General features: G+C 42.0%; 1 protein-coding gene across 3 annotated transcripts in view; it reads left to right on the forward strand.

Moving 5' to 3' along the window:
- Positions 1-21,576, forward strand: part of ZNF521 (zinc finger protein 521) — a 313,961-nt gene that overhangs the window by 162,931 nt on the left and 129,454 nt on the right. For all 3 annotated transcript variants that reach the window (XM_074987272.1, XM_074987270.1, XM_074987271.1), the window contains one exon: positions 10,679-10,763. In XM_074987272.1, coding sequence (XP_074843373.1) covers positions 10,679-10,763 — 85 coding nt within the window. The remainder of the gene's footprint in view (positions 1-10,678; positions 10,764-21,576) is intronic.

Raw genomic sequence — 21,576 nt, forward strand, 5'->3', positions numbered from 1 at the left:
TTGCCGGGTGCGCACAATGTGAAGGCAGACCAGCTGAGCAGGCATTTTGCACTCACACACGAGTGGCAGATCCGTCCCAGTCTGCTACGGCCGATTTTCCACGCATGGGGTTTTCCCCAAATAGACCTGTTTGCCACTCAGCACAACAAGAAGTGCCCACGATTCTGCTCCAGGGCAGGACTGGGATGGGGGTCCCTGGGGGACGCGTTCGCGATCCCGTGGAGGGGCCCCCTGCTTTATGCGTTTCCTCCCACAGTGCTGATCCACAAAGTCTTGCTGAAAGCCAGGAGGGAAAGGGCCCGGATGATCCTGATAGTCCCAACGTGGGATCGCCAACAATGGTTCCCCCTACTCCTGCGCATGTCGGACCGTCCACCGATGCCTCTTCTGGTGGCGCCGGATCTGCTCACGCAAGCCCAGGGGTCCATAGTGCACCCGCACCCCCAAAGCCTGCGACTGCAAGCGTGGTTAATCCATGGCTCAGCTCCCTAGAGAGCACATGCACAGTGGAAGTACAGCAAGTCCTAGAAAGTAGCAGGAGGACTTCCACCAGGAAGACCTACAAGCAAAAATGGACTCGCTTCACGGCTTGGTGTTCTACCAAACAGCTGGCCCCCCTTTTGGTGCCTATACCTACAATACTAGAGTATTTACTGGACCTCAAGAGAGGAGGACTCTCGCTATCCTCGTTGAAGGTCCACCTTGCCGCCATCTCGGCGTTCAGACATGAGGAGGAAGGGCACACGGTGTTCGCCCACCCTATGGTTACCAGGTTCCTCAAAGGGTTGGTAAACCTATACCCCCCTCGGAAACCGATTCCACCTTTGTGGAACTTGGACCTGGTGCTTACCACGCTAATGGGACCACCGTTCGAGCCCTTGGCCACGGTTCCCCTCCGCCTCCTTACAATAAAGACGACCTTTCTTCTTGCAATTACGTCAGCTCGTAGGGTGAGCGAGCTCGCAGCAGTCATGGCAACGCCACCCTGCACTGTTTTTTCCAAGGAGGCGGTAACCATACGGCTGCATCCAGCCTTTGTTCCCAAAGTTTCTTCCGAGTTTCACATTAACGAACCTATTGTTCTACCCTCGTTTTATCCAAAGCCTCATAACTCCAACGAAGAGGCGCGCCTACACCTCCTGAACGTGAGGAGGGCGCTAGCCTCCTACGTAGACAGGACCAAGTCCTTCCGGAAAACGGATAGACTCCTAGTCTCCCTCGCTCCCAAATCGAAAGGAGAAGGTCTCTCCTCGCAGAGAATCTCAAAGCACATTTTATCCTGCATAAAAATGTGCTACGAGCTCAAAAAGACTCCTTTATCGGCCACTCCCAGGGCTCATTCCACTAGGGCGGTGGCGGCATCAACAGCCTTTTTCAAGGGCGTTGCGTTAAAAGACATTTGCAGAGCGGCGACCTGGTCATCCTACGACACCTTCGCCAAACATTACGCCCGTCACAGGGTATTCCAAGAGGATACCCGTCTCTCTGCAGCGGTCCTCTCGGGGACAAGCTGCACATAATCCGATTACCCACCTCCTATCTTGGGTTACTGCTGGGTAGTCACCTATTGTGGAGCACCCACGGGGACACTCGAAGAAGAAAGAAAAGTTACTCACCGTAGTAACGGTGGTTCTTCGAGATGTGTCCCCGTGGGTGCTCCACTACCCGCCCATCCTCCCCGCTTCGGATCTCTGTTAGTGTTTTGCAGGGGCACCCGAGGCGGTTGGTCGAGGAACTGGCGGGGACCGGATCGTGCACATGGCCAGGAGCGCGCAAGGGAGCAGCGCGCGCCGGCGCATGCGCGGTCCGGCAGAAACTGCTTGGAAGATCCGATCTGCGGCGCCGGGCGAGCCCGACACCTATTGTGGAGCACCCACGGGGACACATCTCGAAGAACCACCGTTACTACGGTGAGTAACTTTTCTGTCTCTGGGCTTCAGATGCTGTGCCTCCTGTAAAACACCAACTGCTTGGCATGTTAGGGGTGGGGGCACGTGTGCAAGACCATTGCTAGGACTGCTGCAAGCACAAGCAATGTACAAGGACAGAAACTAACTCAATCTGGGAGACGTGGAATCCTGGACTCAAACAGGCAGCTGTTACCAATATGCATTCTACAGCCCACTGGATCCTCATAATTTTACATTGGGTGATTACTTTGCTGAGCTAAACACATCTGAAATCCTTTGATTCTGATCCATTTGTGTGTGCGTGCGCGCACACAAAAATTATAGACATTCTGGCTGCACTTCAGAGTACTTTGCTAGTACTTCAGTGGATCCAAATGGCTGTTTTGGAATCCATGATGTTTTCTCCCACTGTGGGGATCACTTTCTAGTTCTTTGTACTTAGTAATGTCCAAAAGAAAGGCCTCTCCTCCGCACCATCTGCCATCCAGCCTGGAATTGGTACTGAGCCTGGCATCACCATGCAGAATTTAGGCCTGCATGATGTGATGGATGCAGAAGTAGAGGAGACTGGTTCCTTAACCTCCTCCTCAGATGAACTTGTGTCAGGACCGACTGTAGTGCTGCAGTCATGACTTCGGAGTTCACCAAGAGTGATTGAAAAGGGTGACTTCCTAGCTGGGGATAGAGATGGAGGTGCTTAGAGTCCTCACACAGCCTGACTGGCATCTTGCATCAGCAAAAGTGACCTTCCCCCTTCAATGAGGCCATTATGTGTCCAGTCATGTCTGTTTGGTAGATCCCCTCATTGCTTCTTGCCATGGAGCAAAGAGGAAGTACCATGTTCCTGTTAAGGGGTATGGATACCTGTATTCCGAGGCTCCCTCCTGGTTCCCTCGTGGTCACAGTGGCCAATGAGAGAGACAAGACAAGAGCTGCAAGATGTAACCCCAAGCCAAATGACTCAAAGAAGCTGGATCTTTTTGGAAAAAAGGTATATTCTGATGGGCTACACCTTTATATTTCCAATTAGTGGTCCTTGCTTGGGAGGTTTTACTATAATGTCTAGGACCTCACATCAAAGTTTAAGGACTTACTGCCCCAGGAATCCAAGCAGCTCTCTGCTCTCATGGAGGAAGGGAAAACCATAATCAGGGCCTCTGTCCAAGTGGCCCTAGAAACAGCAGGCACGGTGGCCAGAACAATGGCATCAGCTCTGGTCATGGAAAGGTACTCCTGGCTTCAATGTTCAGAGGTTTCACTGGAGGGTTCAACAAGCCATTCTGGATCTTCTGTTTGATGAAAGCTTCCTCTTCTCTTCCAGGGCCACCCTCAAATCTCTGTGCGTGTGCTCCCTGGCACCTTCAAAGAAGCATTTCAGACCTCATCAGCTGCTCTATGTCTTAACTCTGCCATATAACCAAGACCCGTTTATGAATCAGATCAAGGATTAAAAACACAGACAAGGAGGATTATATCCTTCAGTTTTCTTCCAGCCTTCCCTCCAATACCCAGCCCTCTTTAGGTAGCCTTTTCATGAACAAGTCCTCCTGTGGGTAGGGCTGTGGAGAAGGTGCCTGAAACTTAAGAGTGGAAGGGTATTACTCTCACTATTTCCTAATCCTGAAGGCCAAAGTGGTCTTTAACCCGTCTTATACATGCATTGACTCAAAGTTGTCTCAGGAACCATCGCTTCTGTATGATCTCTATAGACTCCATTGTTCTCCCCCTAGGGAGACTGCTACACTCTTCTCAACTTGTAAGACACCTATTTACACATCTGCATCTTCCATGGCCACAGAAGTTTCCTCAGCTTCATCACAAACCAAGTCCATTGTCAATTTGCTGTCCTCCCCTTTGGCTTGTTGGCACCCTGTAAGGTTTTCACAAAATGTATGGCAGTGGTGATAGCCTTCCTCAGAAAGTGAGACATTCAAGTGTACCTTACCTCAATAACTGTATGAGTAGGATCCAGTTTGAGGCCCAGGTGAAAGCCAGCATTGTTTGGTCTAAGCTACCTTCTGTGCCCTGGGTCTAGTAATAAATGAGCAAAAGTCATCTGTCATCCCCATCCACAGGACAGAATTTTATCAGTGCAGTGCTCAATTCTAGCTAGGCCAGAGCCTTCCTTCCAGATACTCGCTTTTAGATAGTGTTGTCTCTGATGTCCAAGATCAAGGCCCACCCCATCATAATAGCTCAAGCTTGCCTCAAACTTTTAGGTCACATGGCTGCGTGAACTTATGTGGTACAGTACACAAGACTGCGTCTCAGACCCCTACATGCTTGAGTGTCCTCACTGTACTTAGCGAGCTGTCACCACTTGGACTCAATGCTTATAGTCCCTGCCCTCGTCCTCATCAGCCTTGCCTAGTGGAGGGATCATTGATTGTTGGGTGCAGGTGTTCTCTTTGTCACCCCGCAACTATCAGTATCCCTAATTTTGGACATGTCCAATCTACATTGGGGGGCTCATCTCCAACACTTCAGAACTCAGGGGCTGTGATCCCTGAAAGAGCTTTCTTTGTACATAAACCTCTGAGAGCTCAGTGATCCACCAAGTGTTCCTGTTCAAGAACAAGGGTAGAGTTGTACAAGTGCTCATGGACAACACAACAGCCATGTTTTCCATCTACAGGCAGGGAAGAGTGTGCTCGTCTAGCCCTTATAAAAAGGCCCTTCACCTGCCAGACTTCTATGTGAAACACTCCATCCTCTGGGTAATGTCCTACCTTCTGGGATCCCAGAACATTCTTGAATGTTCCATGGCCGCAGAAGTTTCCCTCAGCAGGTCTTTCTCTTCCAGATTCATCTTCCAAAGGTGGGGGTTTCCCCATGTAGACCTGTCCACAACCAAGGAACAGGAAATGTGATCAGTTTTGCTCACTGTGCATTCACAGCCCAGGGTTTGCTTTCAGATGGCTTTTTACTCCCATGGAAAAGGCTCCTGTTTTGTGTGTTCCCCCATTTTTCTGGTACCCAAGATTCTTCTGAAAGTCGAGTGAGACAAAGCAAAGGATGTTCCTATAGCCCCTAACAGCACTGATCTGGCACGTTGTCAGATCTGTCAGTAGCAGCCCCATGGTCTCTCATGCCCTTCCTAGCCCCAGTGTCTCAAGGTCATGGCCATTTGCTCCACTTGAATCTTAAGCTTGTCCACCTAACCTTTGAAAGCTCCAAGGTTGAATCCAATGGAGCTGGCCTGTTCAGAACCATCTCCTACAGGATTTATGTGCTCGGTACAAAAAGGCCTCTCAACTCAATCGTCCCTTCAATCCATGCTGGAACCTACTCAGTTTGAAATAACAGGGGCTGGCCGTTTCAAAAATCAAGGTGTATTTAGCAACAAAATCAGCTTTCCACTGCTCTGGTGGATGGTAGTTCAGTCTTCTCACATAGAATTTCCATTGGCTTCTTTCGGCATACAGAGATGCTTTGTGAGCCTGTTCGTCTGTAGTGCAGTCAGGACTCATGGGCTCTCTTTGTGAGCTGCTAGCATCATGCCCTCTGTTGTATCTCTTCTGGTAGGTCACCTTCCTGGTGGAAATTACCTCAGCCAGGAAGGTCCCAGAAATCATGACCCATACATCAATCCTCTACCTTCTACCCCTCCCCCAACCCCCATATATGGTATTCTTTTAAAGAACAAGGTTCTGTTGTGCCCCTACTCAGCATGCCTCCCAAATGTTGTCTCATAGTTTCATAGTAATCACATTATTTTCCTGAAGCCATATAGCTCTTTGTGGCAGTAGCTGACAGGATGTAAGGCCTACTGATTTAAGTACAGAGAATTTCATCGTGGATCGCTCTCTGTAGTCATATGTGCTAGGAGTGAGTGGGTGCTCTAACTTCTGTCACATTGACAGCCCATTCAACAAGGACCACGTTTTCTCAATGACGTTTCTGGCCCTGGTCCTGATCTACGACATTTGCAGGACAGTGACCTGGTTGTCAGTAGTTACCTTCTCTTCCCACTACACCATCATCCAGGAGGCCAGCATGATGTCAAGTGCAGCAGAGCAATGTTGCAATCGACATGTTCATGAACTCCAAGCCCACCTGCTCAGGTATTGCTTGGGAGTTACCTCACATGGAATGGATATGAGCAAGCGTTTTCCATGTACCTAAAATTATTTATTTATTTGATTCAAATTCAGCATGTGGAGATGCTGCTAAATCTCCTTGGCCATGTACTGGGGTCTTTGACAGGAGGGTATGTTATTAAAGGGCTGTAATGAACTTTTGAGGGCCAGTTGTGCTGGTTCAGTACAAAGGTGGAGCCAGAACCATGTTAAGAATTAGGAAGAGGAGATTCATGAACTGATTTTAAACTATATCCTGCACTCCCACCCTGAAGCAATGAGTGTCACTGTCCTCAGTTGTGGAATGAATTGCAACCTGGTGCAGTTTAGAGTAACCTTAAAGCTGCTAGAGCTGTTCTAGCTAATGATCTGATTCCATTAAGTGAAAGCGTGGGAAGGTGATACTTTGGCTCCCCACCCTTCACCAATGCCCAGCATTTCTTTAGTACAGTGTAGAATTCAATATGTTATTCATCATTTCTGAAGCCTACAAGAATTTCTTCCAGTTTAGATGTATTTTGATGAGAAGATTTTTAACTCAACTCCAGTGTTCCACAGCTTTTACAGAATTATAATTGTTTCTGCAGCACCACGGTTTAATATGCATTTCATGGGGCTTAAGTGTAAAGCCAAACAATTCTGTCACAAGTTGTTGACTTTTTAGGGTGGGATGTTCGAATGCACTCAATATTGACCTAACCCTTTGTCCTTCTAAAAGTCAATGGTATTTTTACTATTGCTCTCTTAAAAATTCTACCCTGATAGTTCATAGATTTTTGTTTAAAAGTTGTATACTCTCATCTCTCCTCAAATGAGTACTTCATTTACGAGTACTTGCTTAAACAAGGAACACATATACCTCCCTTAGTTCACTTGATGAGTGAACTCCCCCTGCTAGCACGAGCAAAATCCCCACCCCGTGGCTCCAACCCCTACCGCCAGCCCTACAGCCCCAGCTCACTGCAATCGCTGCAATCCCGCAGCCCCATACCACAGCAGCCCGAAAGCTCCGTGGCCCCACAGGCTGACCCCGTCCCTGCCAGCCCTGCGGCCCCAAACCTCAGCAGCCAGACACCCCTGCTGCCTGTACCCCCCACGGCTCCGCAGCCTGACACCCCCCCGCCACTAGCCCTGTGGCCCCAAACTGTGGGCAGCCAGACCTCCTTACTGGCCCCACAGTCAGACCCCCCCCATGGTCCTGTAGCCTGACCACCCCGTGGCCCCAAACTGTGGGCAGCCAGACCTCCTTACTGGCCCCACAGTCAGACCCCACCATTGCCTGACCCCCCCCATGGTCCTGTAGCCTGACCACCCCATGACCCCAAACTGCGGCAGCCAGACCTCCTTACTGGCCCCAGTCAGACCCCTCTGCTGCCTGTACCCCCCGCGGCCCTGCAGCCTGACCCCCCCAGCCGGTCCCGTGGCCCCCAAACCGTGGCAGGCTGAACTACTCCCTCACAGCCCCAACCCGCCCTCCCATTCATAGCCCCAAACTACCCGCAGCCATTAACCCTCCCCAACTCAAGGTTCACTTACCTTTCAAAAGCAGCACCAGCTGCTGCCACTCCTTCCCCGAGTTGGGAGCCCTAGGAAACAATCAGAGACTTTTACACGTAATTTAATAGGAATTTAGTGTCTCTCTTATGAGTTTCTGCCTATAAGCAGAAAGTTGGCAACCCATTGGGCTCGTTCAGTGAGGGATGAGTGTATTCAAATAATGAAGTCTGCTTAGAAGTGACAAATTAATATTTATTAAGAGAAACAATTTTTTCTTTGTAAGTAGCTCATACTTGACAGGCTATTGATCACCTCAAAATTGATAAAAATCTAGAATGTGAAAAAGCAACAGAAAAGGCAGAAATTAATTTGTATTAAAAGGCAGTAATTAAAAAAAATCAACTGAAAAAAGTATTTTTGGAAGCTATACACCATCTCAATGTCAGCAAACAAATAAGAAAAATTCCCCCTTAACCCTCAAACATCAAAAGCTTTTTAAAAAGGTATTAGCAAAATAGATTTTAATAAGTAAATTAATACATGCTCAAGCTAAAAAAAAAGCCATTGTAGGAGGTTACATAAGGATGGTGATATCTTTCTTGTTGTCCCTATCATACGTGCATCATTCCAAATGGAGAGAGTGAGAAAAAAGGAGAAGAATGCTTGCAACATTTTTTCTTTCTTTAAGCAAAATTAATTTCAGGTCATATTTTTCCAACCAGATCTAATGAGAGATTACAAACAATCAATAAATGTATGTTGGCTTTTTCCATTGTTTGGTGGGAGGGATGAAGATGTTTTTCTGTTTGTCTAGTCTTAGCCATGCCACCTTACAGATGTCCAGGGAAGTGGTCCCCAAACTTTTCACTTGTACAGACCCCAAATTGCCTCCTCAAACCATTCACAGACCCCCAGTTACTTCCCCAACCTTTCATGGACCCCCATCAAAGCCAATTCTGTCTGCTATGTACACTTCATTAAATGAAAAAGGAAACCACAACTTAGATTTTCAGACAGCAGTTAACATTATTGGAAGATATTTAATTTAAAAGTAATAGTTGACTGTAACTTTGCAATTTATTTAAAACTTATTTTCTATCATGATTTTTGTTTATCTTTTATTTTTTTCGTGGACCCCCTGCAATATACTCATGGGCCTTGAGGGGTCTGTGGACTCCAGGTTGAGAACCCCTGGTCTAGGGGACTGAAGAGACTCATATGGGTTCTTCAGTTGCAACCCATTTCCTTTATCCATTTAATCCATGACATTTTTGCCATATTGTCTCTAATGGGAATAGTACTGGTGCCTTTGCAGTGAAAAATGATTGTTTAGAAATATAAAAAGTATGGAAATCAGTATGTGATGTTTGTTCAGCACATTGTGAAAATGAGTGCTTTTGATCTCTTAAAATCTAAGCTCGTTGATACACAAGTTTAGACACTTGTAGATAAGTAGATGCTGAGTTAATAAAAGTTGATGGTAACGTTTTAGAAGCTGCTCTGAGACTAAAAAAGAAAGAGTTTGATCTAGTAACAATGACAAAAGCATTGTTTTCTTTGTGATAAAAGACAACATCCATGTGGATCTGCAAATATGTCAAATCATTTTGAAGAGGCAAGTAAGTACCGATATGTTTATTTTTTGTTGTCAAGTGATTTTATTCTTTATCATTAGACTTCAAAGAAGTTCTGTCATCACATTCATCAATCATAATTTTTGTAGACAATTCTGACACACACTATGTTTTACTGTGCTAACAAGAGAAAAGGCCAGCCATTAAGTTTGTGTCTTGGTTTTTCAATAAAGTCACATATCAGGAATAATGCTAGGGGTATGCTAATAAACAATATATAATGTTGGCCAACTGGGAGTAAGAAATATTTTCTAACTAGTTCTAAAGGGAAACAATGCTTTTTTTAAAAAAGAGTGATTGTTATATATGCAATATATGTTGTTCTCTGTCAGCAGCAAAAGCCTCTTGTAAAGCACTCAGAACAATAAATCTTTGATCCTGATTGTCGTTATTTAAAGGTTTCTTCTAAATTAAGATGTAGTATAGTGTGTTCATGTTTACCTACACAGCATAGTAAGGTTTTGGGCAGCATCTGTTCAAAATGCATTTCTACAAATGATTTCATTGTCACTATGTACAGTCATAAAATTGGAAAAATAATTGGAACATGTTAAACAGCAGACCTTTTGGATTTTATTCGTAAAACTGAATGAAAACCAGACTTGTTCTCCAAGTGTACAGTGATTTCATTTCTCTGTGCCAGGCCTTGAGTTGGTTAAATTGCATGAAATTTCCAAGTTGGTTCAAATGAAAATAGCCAAGAGATCTGTAGTGGATTCTATTGAAAACAACCATAGCACATTTTGTTGCTGTCTTTAAAAAATGTAAAATAATCACTGATGGCTGCAGCTTATTTTTGAAGAACGAAAGGTTTGTAAAGGTAATCCTGTGAGAACAATGCATGAAGCTGTTATTTCAGGACAGCCTTTGGTGATTCAAGTAGTTTTCTATTTAATTTGGAAAGGAAGGCATTTGTTGAAACCCCTTAGCATTGGTTCCAGAGGGCTTTCGGTTGGAAAGGCACAAACAGAAACTTGAGGGAACATCTACGCTGTTGCTTGGAGCAATCCTCCCAACCTTTGTAGACACATTCATGCTAGTGGGACTTGGGAGCTGAACTCTAGCCCAAGCTGCAATGTCCACACTATTTTTTGCACACCGTCTCAAGCCCCACTGCGCTTTGGTCAATTCACCCTCCTAAGAGGCAGTAAGTAGGTTGACAGAGGAATTCTTGGGTTTGAAACATAATGGGATTTTAATATGTGGATTTCGTTCCCAGCACCAGCACTTCACTATAGGCCTGTTCCAAAAATCCATTAATGTTAAAGGAAGGTCTTCCAGTTCACCTCTTTGCAACTTGCTTTACAAATCTGTGAGCACAACCATTATCGCAGTACTTTCCACTGAATGGCGATGGTTAAACCTGTCGTGTAAAGAACCAAGAGCTTCATGTAAAAGGTACTACAGATGGCAAAGTGTATATAATAGTAATTAATTAAGTCTTCAGGAAAACACCTATGGAGTATTTACATTGCCACTTGGAATTAACCATTTTGAGTTGTAATTAAATGTTCCAACTGTATATTTAAACAAATTTTCTCTACATTTATCTCTCTAGAAGAAGACCTACCAGTGCATCAAGTGTCAGATGGTTTTCTACAATGAGTGGGATATCCAGGTTCATGTTGCAAACCACATGATTGGTAAGTGAAGTACTAAATCTTGTGAAGATAGATTGCCCTTTCTCCTTCTTGTGTTCATCATAGCCTGCAAAATTAAACAGAGTTAAGGAGAAATTAATTGTGCAACCGTCAATGATTTACCTAGGCATGATTGATTATTTTATTCATATTATTAGACCTGATAAAGCATTAGCATGTTTTATTTTCTGCAAGGGCTAGTTTAGACTTCTGCAGAGAATTGTATATCTACTTCCAGTTAAAACACAGGTGATTAACAAATTAAACTTCTAATCATTTTTGCATTATTGAAAACAAACTAACAGGAATGGTTAATGAACTGGATGTTAGCTTTCCATAGAGTTTTACACAGGTTTTAATTTCAGAAGTTATTATGATAATGACACTACAGTGTACTACTCAAGCACCTTGGTACGAAAATCAAAACTGGTGAGTTTCTGTCTTTAGGAAATATAAATAATTCAAATGGCCATAAAAATAGTACTATACGTTCTGTATGAACAGTCTGGAAACAATTTGGAATATTTATCTCTATACAAAATTAAATACTATATTTTTTAAAATAAGAACTTGTACTCAATAATAGGGTCTGTACTTTTATATATATAGCCATTTAAAAAAAATTTCTATTAGGATTCCTGATCCAAACGTGGCTTGATATTTACAAATCTGTGTTAGAGGTGTGAGGTTAGAATAAAACAGAATAAAAGAAAAGAGCATTTTCTTTAATATTCATATTTTCCCATTACTTGCTTATTCCCATGGGGTTGCCCACAATGTTTTCAATTTGGTAACCACTCAGTAATAGCTCTAAGAATTCTACCAGTCAATTAAATTTATCAAGCACATCTTTTGCCTGCTAATAAAATAACATTGTCATAGTTGTCTTATTTTGTTATTAGCCTCTTTTCAGAAATTTCATGTAGCAAGCAGGAATGGGAATCATTGATTTTACACTTACTTCATATTGTTTTTGTTGTAACATAAAAGATATTGGTGCAAAATGCAGAAGGTACAGTACAGCAGAGCAGCCCAGTAATCACATGTCCAGTTATTCAGAAGTTTCTCTTTTTAATTCAAGAATTCAGCTTTATGTGGGCTGGTATAACAAAATATTTCATTGCAAACAGCCTTGTGTATAACTTCCATGAATTTCAATAGTTTGTTTGAACTATATGTCACCTGACAAAATTAATGAAGTAGTAAGAGAAATAGCCTAATAATAGTTTTAATTCATTTAAAATAAGAACTTTTTGTGTTGTTTTCAGAAGATGAAACTACAGCAGATTATGAGTTGGGCTTGAGCATTTTCCTTGTTGGCTTAAGTCTCACTTCTGACATTATTAGTTTTTGGGAGAAGGTAAATTGCTTCTTTCTAATGTTAAATGTGAATCAGAATCTTAGAATTTAGAAATAGAACCTTATGCACAACAGAACACAGCTTTCTCTTGTTTTCTTTGGATCCTAATATATGACCTATTCTTAATGATTTTTTGCAACAATTAGTGGATGCTTAGAATTTGACAATGAGAAATCGTCAAAAATATGTTGGTAAGGGATAATGCTGGACCATCAGACAGTTTCAACCAGTGCGGTAGTTTTCCACCGGTGTCCTATCTGCTTTTGATTCCTTGGTAAGGGCATCACTCTGCTCCTTCAACCTTTTGGGGGTGAGGGGTGTTTTGTTTGAGTACAGCAAGATGGATCCAGAATAATAATGATCAGATATGATAGTAATTGAGGTTTTCTTAAAACTGAAAAGTCCTGTGGCACCTTACAGACTAACAGAGATTTTGGATCATAAGCTATTGTGGGCAAAGACCCACTTTGTCAGGTACAATGACAAAGTGGGTCTTTGCCCACAAAAAATTATGCTCCAAAGTATCTGTTAGTCTATAAGGTGCCACAAGATTTCTGTTGTTTTTGCAGACTAAGACGGCTACGCCTCTGATTCTTAAAACTGAGTTAGTGACGTCTGCATTTTATTTTGAAAGGTTGGATGTGGTTGAATGGGAGGAAAGTACTTTTTCTTAGTAGGTGTTGTACTAACCATGCATGATATTGCTTCATGACATAACCATAGTGACACAGATTTATATTTGCTTAATATAAACTCTTCCCAGTGCGGGAGGGACTGGAAAGGTGCTCACAACACACACAGGGAGATTTGCAGGAGGTGTTTTTGATAATCTGTGCTCACTGGAAGATTCTTATCTGTACTGCCAGATTTAACAGTTCACCTCTCAATGGTGCAACCCTAATTAATAATATACAGGTTTTGGGGGCGGGGGAATCAATGGAGTATAAAAATTATGTTGCTGAGAGTTGTGAAAATAACCTCACTACTGAAGCAGAGGAAAACAAAAAGATTTTGTCTTCTAATTCTGCTAGTGCTCTCCTCATTAACTGGATTTTTTCTTGGCTATCTTTCTAATTTTACTTCTCCTTTCCTTGGCCCCTGACTCTCCCCGTTAATTTGGTTCTTGATTCATTAGCATGGGAGACCTTTTCCTGAGACCATATCCGTCTACAACAAAGGCTAAAAGAGTGCCATCAATCTGTTTAAATTTGACCTTACTGTGTGTGGGAGATGGATTTTATAATATATAAAATGTGTATAAAAATAAATTTGTGTGTTTCTGAATATGTATAGGTTAAAAATAAACAGATAAAATGCATAGATAACTATCGGCATCCGGAGGCTTCTTCCTGCCTGCTCGCTGGTCATAAAACCCTGGTGTTCTAAATACCCCATTCCCAAAATCAGAAGCCGTCAGCAGTAGAGGAGCCCACTAGGACAGATAAAATTTTTCTTGCTGTCCTACTTTCCCTGTAACGAGGATTGATAGAACAGTATATTCTAAACCCTCGATTTTACAGCCCCCTATTTAGCGGACTTTGGGAAGAATGGGGTGATGGGAAGTCCACTGTTCCCAAAGTCTGCTAGAGTCCGTAAAATCACCTCTCAAGCCCCCCCTGCCCCTCCCCCCAAAAAATTGAGGCTTACCACTGCTGCTGCCTGGAGGAACCACCACAGAGCCGCCAGAGCCAAAACCACTGCCAGAGCCGCCACATATTCCACCCCTGTTGGGAAGAGTGTTTAGCAGCTTCAGTGGTAGCCCCTCCAGACGTGTGGTCAGGTCCCTCCAGCTGTGCCTGCCACGCAGTGGTGTGCCTCCAGCTGGGTGGGGCAGGACTCCTCCAGCCGCGACAGTGGGGTCCCAGCCATCCGTTGGGGTCCAGTGGCTCCTCCAGTGGTGGTGGCTCTGAGAGCCTGGTGAGGGTGAGTGGGCAGTAAACCCTCTCATTTAACAGGCTTTCAGGAACGACAGACACCCCTCCCCTCTTTAGTCCATTAAATCAAAGGTTGACTGTACAGTGTATTTGCTCTTACTGGTGGAGTGAGGCACCCTTGGAAAGAGAGCAAATGATCCAGGAAGGTAGGAGGGAAAAGGTAAAAAATGAGGGGTTTAGTAATACCCAGGTGGGCTGTGAGAGCAATGTGTACTTTCAACTTCAAATATTATATCCCCATCTCAGGAGATGTATTTTCCATCTGGAGTAATATTTTACCATTATTAGCTTCTCAGCCAGTCAATATTTGCATTATATTTATTGATAGAGGTGGATTACTTTCTCCTAATCTGAAGAGTTCCAGATGACTTTGGAGGTCAAAGGAAAAAAATAGGAGGTGTGGGGGTGGGATGGGGTGTCGAGGAGGAAGTTGCAGAACCCCCATGTCAGTCCTTCCCCACCATCCATGCACTGTGCTCCTGCAACTAGCAATTGGTGAAGGCCCATCAACCTTCCCGCTCCACTCCCACAGCAGTGCTTAATGAAGATGGCTGCAGGAGTGGATGACATTTATTTTTCTCTTGTGATCCCATGATCTTCAGCAAAGCTGCAAGGGCACAGGTGATCATGTCTCTGGAACCACCCGTGAGGCCCCATCCCAGCAGAGAAGGAACTACTAAATGAGAGAGCCAAAATAAACAACAGTTAGAAAGTGGGGATTACTGATACCAGAAAAACATAAGATTTTAAAGATAATGGAAGCAGATAATGAGAGAGACTAGGAAAGGAAGACAGCAGTAACTGCTTGGACATAGTATGAGGGGCCGTGGACTGAGAGTTCATCAATCAAATCTATCAGAGTCTGTCAGAAAATGATCAAGAGCCATTAAATGTAGATACATATTTAACTGATTAAAGAGAAAACTGTGTATGTCCTCCCCAATTTTGTGGTCTAAACAGATTGATAGGATCCCTGTAATTATTCTGTCCATTGGCCTCAAATTGGACTCATGTTGTTAACATCCAGATAGAGTGGATTCATTATAGAAGGTCACTAAGGCAAATATAGGTTTAAAAAATCCCAGTATGAAACTTAGCCTTTTAAATAAGACAAGCACCATTACTTTGTTGGCTAAAATATCTCCACTGAGGGTAGATATTTTTAGTTAGTGTGTCTGTCTGTGTTTTTGTCTAATCAAATATAATATCAAATAGTCATTTAGCAGGGGATGAAGGATTACAGGCTGTTTGAAAAGCCTCTTACTCTTTTCTGTTAAGAGGGTGCATAGTGTTTTTACAGATTTTGTTACACATTTCAATCAATCTAACAAGATGGATTAAGCAACCTAATGGAAAATAAAATCTGCAGATGACCCAGTGAGGTGTAACCTTAAGTATCTTTGACAACAAAACAATTTGCATTTGTTTTTATGCAAATCTCATACTCAGAGGATTTCAGAGAAATGGCTTTTGTCAGTAATTATACTTATCACCTATATAGCACTTTATATTTTATGTTTTCAAAATGCTGTACAGACTAAATTAATCCTTGCAGCATACTTGTCATAAGATATATAAGTAAGCATTCTATAGATAGGCAAAGAATTGAAATACTTTACCTAAGGTAATGGTTTTCAACCTGTGGTCCTTGACTTCTGAGGGTCTGCAGGCCTAGTATTTCAAATTTTGCAAGGTCCACAAACAAGGAAAGCAACAGAGAACCACTGACTTATGGTTACATATAAGTAATCAGTAGCAGAGACCTCAGGAATTCCTGTTCCCTAATTCTGTATTCATTCTTCTAGACGGTGATTTGTCAAGCAACATCCAGCTACACTCTGTTTTCAGTTAATGCTGTGTGGGGACAAAAAGCCAACAGCTACGCTACAGGTTTATTTTTAAGTAACAGATGTTATTTTGAAATAATTTATCTAGTGTCTAGACTACATACATGCTATTTCAAAATAAAATTGCAATAGCAGGTGTGTCATTTCAAAATTGGTAACACTCAATGTAGGAAGAATAACGCCTATTATGAAACTGTTATTTCGAAATAGGCACTATTAAGACACAGAATAGTGCTATTTCAAAATAAGTTGTAATGGCCTCCAGTGGAACTATTTTGAAATAGCACTGTGTGTCCGGAAATGCTATTTCAAAATAGCTGGGTGCTATTTCAAAATACATTTTGGCCATGTCCACACATGCCCCTCCCTTTCGGAAGAGGCATTTAAATGGCAAGGATCGGAACTGGTTAATGAGGTGCTGATAGGAATATTCAACATCTAATTAGCGTATTGGTAGCCAGTTGAACTTCAAAAGGGAGGGGCATGTGTAGACATGGCCTTTGTGTGTAGTTGTGTTATTTCAAAATAAGGTATTTTGAAGGAGCGGTTTCAAAATATCTTATTTCAAAATACGGCTGCTGTGTAGCCATAGCCAAAGACCTCTAGGGGCTTTTTATTTTTAAATGGGCCATCTACTTATATGTAAATTTGGATCCACATGGAGAAAAGTACTTTAGTTTCTAGGAGTAACAGGAAGGTATTTTTATTTCCAGGGGTAACTGCCAAATGCAAACATATTTGTCAGTAAAACAATTTTACAGATGTGTTTATTTGGAGAAAAAAAAATCCAGACTCAGGCATATTTTAGTATAGTCTGTGAGGTGTAAGGAAACATACCCATAATTCTTCTGAATAAGATACAAACCTTTTTTGCAGGCTTTTTTAGAGACTAGACTGTCTTCTGATATCTAGAGATGAGAGAGGTTTCCTGGTATCTCTTTGTTTAGCTCACGTAGTTTACTGGTGGCAGTTGACCCAAGAGTACAGAAAGATACTCTGCCAGTTTGTGTTTTGTTTATTGCACTCCTTCATCTGTTATTTTAAATAAATAGGGTAAACATTTTTTACCTATTTCTTTACATTTGTATTTCTTGAAGAACTAGCATGTAAACTGAAGTGTAACCATAATGTCTATATTTTTTTGCTCACGCACATGCGCACGCGCACTCACACACACACACACACACACAAGGGATCAGAATCAAGGGAGTTCAGATATGTTTAACTCAGCAAAGGAATTATCCCATGTAAAATTATGAGGCTCAACGGCGGTAGTGTAAATTTGTAAGTGCTCTGACTAAAGTGCTGTTAGGCATGAGATAATGTAAAGTGATGACTTTGCCAAGAACTATTTATGAAGAGCTTAATTTTTTTCACTCTGATAATTCTTGACCAATAATTACCAGACTCTAATTATCTATTTTAGCTAGAAAGAAATCTCTATCACTATGGAAGTTGGCATTGCAGCTAGCGCATAAATCCCCAAAGAGGTAAATGTGTTCCAAACAGCCACAAACAACTGTCTCGTAGAACATAGTGAGCAAATTGCGAGCCGCTGGCGGTGCACAACAGAGCAGCACTTTTACCATTGAAGGCTGATCGGGCTGACAAAGAGAATGACAAAAGGGGAAAAAACAACCACAATCTTAGTAGTTCACTGCAACTTAGATTGACTGTAGAGAGCAAGCCAGGGTTCTGTAGCAATAACCGCTCTCCGCATGAAAAGCCATGGTGGTATGGAATAGGCAGTGGCATTACTAGGATGCACTGAGTTTTCACATCTCCTTTCATTGTGTGTCATGTTACGGGTAAACAGATTCATTTTCCTTAAATTTTGTATCTCGTATAAATTGTATGGGCGTTGACGTGTGTGGTTTTTGACAGAAGGGCATCTGAGCGCAGGGATCAGGATAAAAACCGTAGCATGAAAATAATGATGAAACTAGAGTCGAAACCAATACTGGAGTCTATGCAAAGTCTCCCATTGACTTCAGTGGGTGTGTCTACACTACTACCTTCCTTCGAAGGAAGGATGGTAATTAGGGTGTTGGGAGTTTATTAATGAAGTGCTGCCGTTCATGGGCAGCAGTTCATTAAGCAAATTGCCCCGTGCGGCAATTCCGAAGTTTTAAACTTCGAAGTACCGGCATGCGTCTAGCCACGGCACACCCGCTGGTACTTCGAAGTGCTGGGGCAACTTCGAAGTCCCCTTACTCCTCAAAATTTTGCAGCATGCATTATGTTACATGTGGTATACCCTGATGATGTCAAAACAAAGGAAATATATTAATCTGCTTTATGGACACCAATAACATTTTAGGCTAATTGTAATAGCAAGTGACATTTACACATTCAGTAGTTTGCCTAATGCCTAAAGTCATGAAATTTTTTTTTTCTTTCACACATATGCAGTAAGCAGCAATACAGTAATATACAGTAAAATATTTGTGACTAATATTTGTTGCACTTTGGTGACAGCAAGTATCACTGATTCAGAATTTCAGTTTAAATAGTGTACAGTAAAAATGACATTCTCTTGTATTAGGGGTTTTTACATGTCTTTGGAAAAAATTTCAAGGATATGGATCTGCACACACTAGAACAGAGGCACAGACTTCCTTTAGTCTATCAGTTTTCACTGACTCATCAGAGACAAGTAATGGAAATTAACACATTGCAAAGGAAAAGAGATACTACCCTCTTAGCATCAGAAAATCATTTGGGTACCTTGAAATCTCATGTTTACATTCCTTGTTAGAAAGAAGTTTCCAAAAACGTAGAATAAACTTTATTATATGGTTTGCAAAATCCAAGAGACATGTAACATCCAGAAGATCTTCTTTTGTTGTACATCTGATGAGATTTTGGCTATTTCACGAGGAGCTGGTTTAAAAAAAAAAAGATGAAATCTGTGCTGTTTAATACTAACAGAAAGCTACCCTCATGTGGGCAATGTTGGCTTATTTGAAAAGCCCATAAAGGGTTTCTACATGGACCATACAAAAGGGATACTTTCTCTTTAATAGCCATCTGTACAGGAGAGATGAGAAGTGGGCCAGGTCATCTCTCCTCAGCTGTCATGATATTAACGTAGGTAATGGAGCAAGCTCTGCGTTCTGCTGGGTGTTGTTTTTCATAGATGTTCATCGATTTACACAGATAATTCTATTTATTTCTTAGAATTGGTCCAAGCAAACCAGGCAGAATAACAAACACCAAAGCGTTTCAAATGACTTTATCTTTGTTGTTTTGTAATGTAACTTTTGTCTAAAAAATGGTGTCACACCTACTGTGCAGATGGTTGCATGATTTGTAAACCAGCCAAAACATTTAAACAAATGTGTGGTCTGGGGATAGATTGAATAAAGGATAAAATGGAGTGTGGACCACAAATTCTAATAATCAGATGATTTTAAGTTGTGTGTAGTGTGGAGAGATGGTAACAGTGATAGCAGGGAAAGCTTGCCAATGACAGCAAGGTGCCTTACAGATCTCAGGATGGAGCCTGTGGCCTAGTAGGCCTCAGTCTGAGAACTGCACATTTGCTGTACAGCTGGCAGCTCTGTATGGGGACATCAGATAAAACTTATGTAAAATGAAGTGTTATTGCTTGGTATGAAATTGTGCAGAGAGGGAATTTGCAGACAGTAACTGAAAACAGAATTCATGGTACCAATGAAGCAGACTGTAAATACGAAGAGGCTTTAATTATCTGAGCTATTAAACAAAAAAATTCAAGATGTATTGACAAAGGGCAAACGTAGCCGTAAACATGCTGAAACATTGGGCTTAGTCATGTCACCCCTTCCAATTTCAAACATCAGCTTTTAATTCCCAGGATTGTATGGTTTTAGCCATCGAGCTGCTTCGATTTGAAATGATATCTAGATTTCAGAGGTTTCAGACTGACTTGGGATCAATTTTGGAAAAAAAAAATTTATTTACTTACTTAAAACAGTTTTTCAGTAAAGTCTATTGGGGCATTTTAAAGTCATACAAGATGCAGTAAAAAGAACTAATATGGAAACATTACCAACTCAGATGTTTTATTTTTCTTCTATGTAACTCAGAAAACTTTGATTTTGAAAAATTAAACTTAGGAGAGAGCCCATAATTGTTATTGTATAAAAGGAGTTGGGCAGGGGATGGGGAGAGAGACACCACCACCACAACAACAAAAAAACAGGTTTTTGCACTAATTCCTTCAAAGAGAGGGGGGCATTTAAAGATAAGAATGTGTCTTGTTTCTAACCTTGCTGTCTTATATCTAGATAGTGCAATGCTGTCCAATTAGTGTGTGCTGGTATAAACATATAGCATGTGTTGTAATACCTAGGCATTGCAGAATAAATTAAAGGCTTTCTTGTCACTTTTCCCTTTTGTTCTTTTTTTATTATTGTTCTCTTGTACTACAGCCCTAGCAGTTGCTCATGCACATTCTTGATATGTGATAACAATCACTATAGATTACAGTTTAAATATTAAAATCCAGAATCATTTTTCCTAATTGTTCATATTCTTAGCAAAGGAACCCTCAAATTCTTCATGAGGCTTTTTTAGGTTGCTTCCTGCTTTTGAGTCCAATGAGTGCAATAAACAAAACAAAAGAAACCAATGTGGAGAGTGGGTGTCGATCTTCAGCTGTTCATATTGTTGCATTTGGTGAGCTGATGGGGCTTCGTAGGTCACCTTTAGAATTATGCCTATGACAGCAGTAGCTACCTGCCAAGATTGCAAGGTATCTCACAGCTCTCAGAATGGAGCCTATGGCCTGGTAGGCCGCACTTGGAGGGGTGCACATTTGCTGTACAGCTGGCGGCACTGTATGGGGCAGCCGTGTGGGCTGTTAGGGAGCTGGAAAGGAGACAAGCATGAAATTTCTTCTAACCCCAACTCTGTTTTTCTATACTGTTGGCTGCCTCTCAGTTTCTTGACAAAAAAACCAATCAGCCACCCTTTAATCCGCCTGTGATTACCAGTGGTATAAAAAGAGAAGCATAATGAGGAAAAATGCCTCGTTTTGTTGCCTTCAAAAGCCAACAAATTGGAGTTAACTTGACAGGAAGTGGCTTAATAATTAGATTATTTATTTATTCCTGACACATATCCCCCTGTTACTAGTCTCAGGAGATCTCGTAGATGGTACGATTTTCAAGCTGCCATTACTTCGCTGTCTTTTGTGAACAAAGAAGCTACTGTCTATCAGTCAATTAAATGCACTCTTTAAGCAGAGGCTGAGAAGTCCTCAATGGATAGAGCCCTGGGACATTGTGGCTGATGATTCCTTTCTCTGTACTGTACATCACACTCTCAACTACAGTCCCCACAGAGATGGAATAAAGTCATGCATTAAAATATCACTTGTTGATTTGTTTGCTAATGAAGAGCCATTGAAATGTTTGTATATTTCTGTGGCAAAATTGTTGATAAAAGGACTACTTGCTTGCATATCATACTTCATCTTCAGTAAGTGCTTATTTAAGACTTACTAAAATTAAAGTCAACAAATTATGGAAAAATCAGAGAGATGGATAATCTGGATTTACTTGTAATTCACATCAAAGTAAATAAAACCGAGGACAGAGAGAAGGGCGGCGGGGGAGGGGGAGAATAATAGTACTTCAACCATGTCTGATATAATTCTCTTCATTAGTAACTCTAAAGAGCTCGCTCTC

This window comes from Carettochelys insculpta, chromosome 2, assembly GCF_033958435.1.
Source record: "Carettochelys insculpta isolate YL-2023 chromosome 2, ASM3395843v1, whole genome shotgun sequence".
Lineage (NCBI taxonomy): Eukaryota > Metazoa > Chordata > Testudines > Carettochelyidae > Carettochelys > Carettochelys insculpta.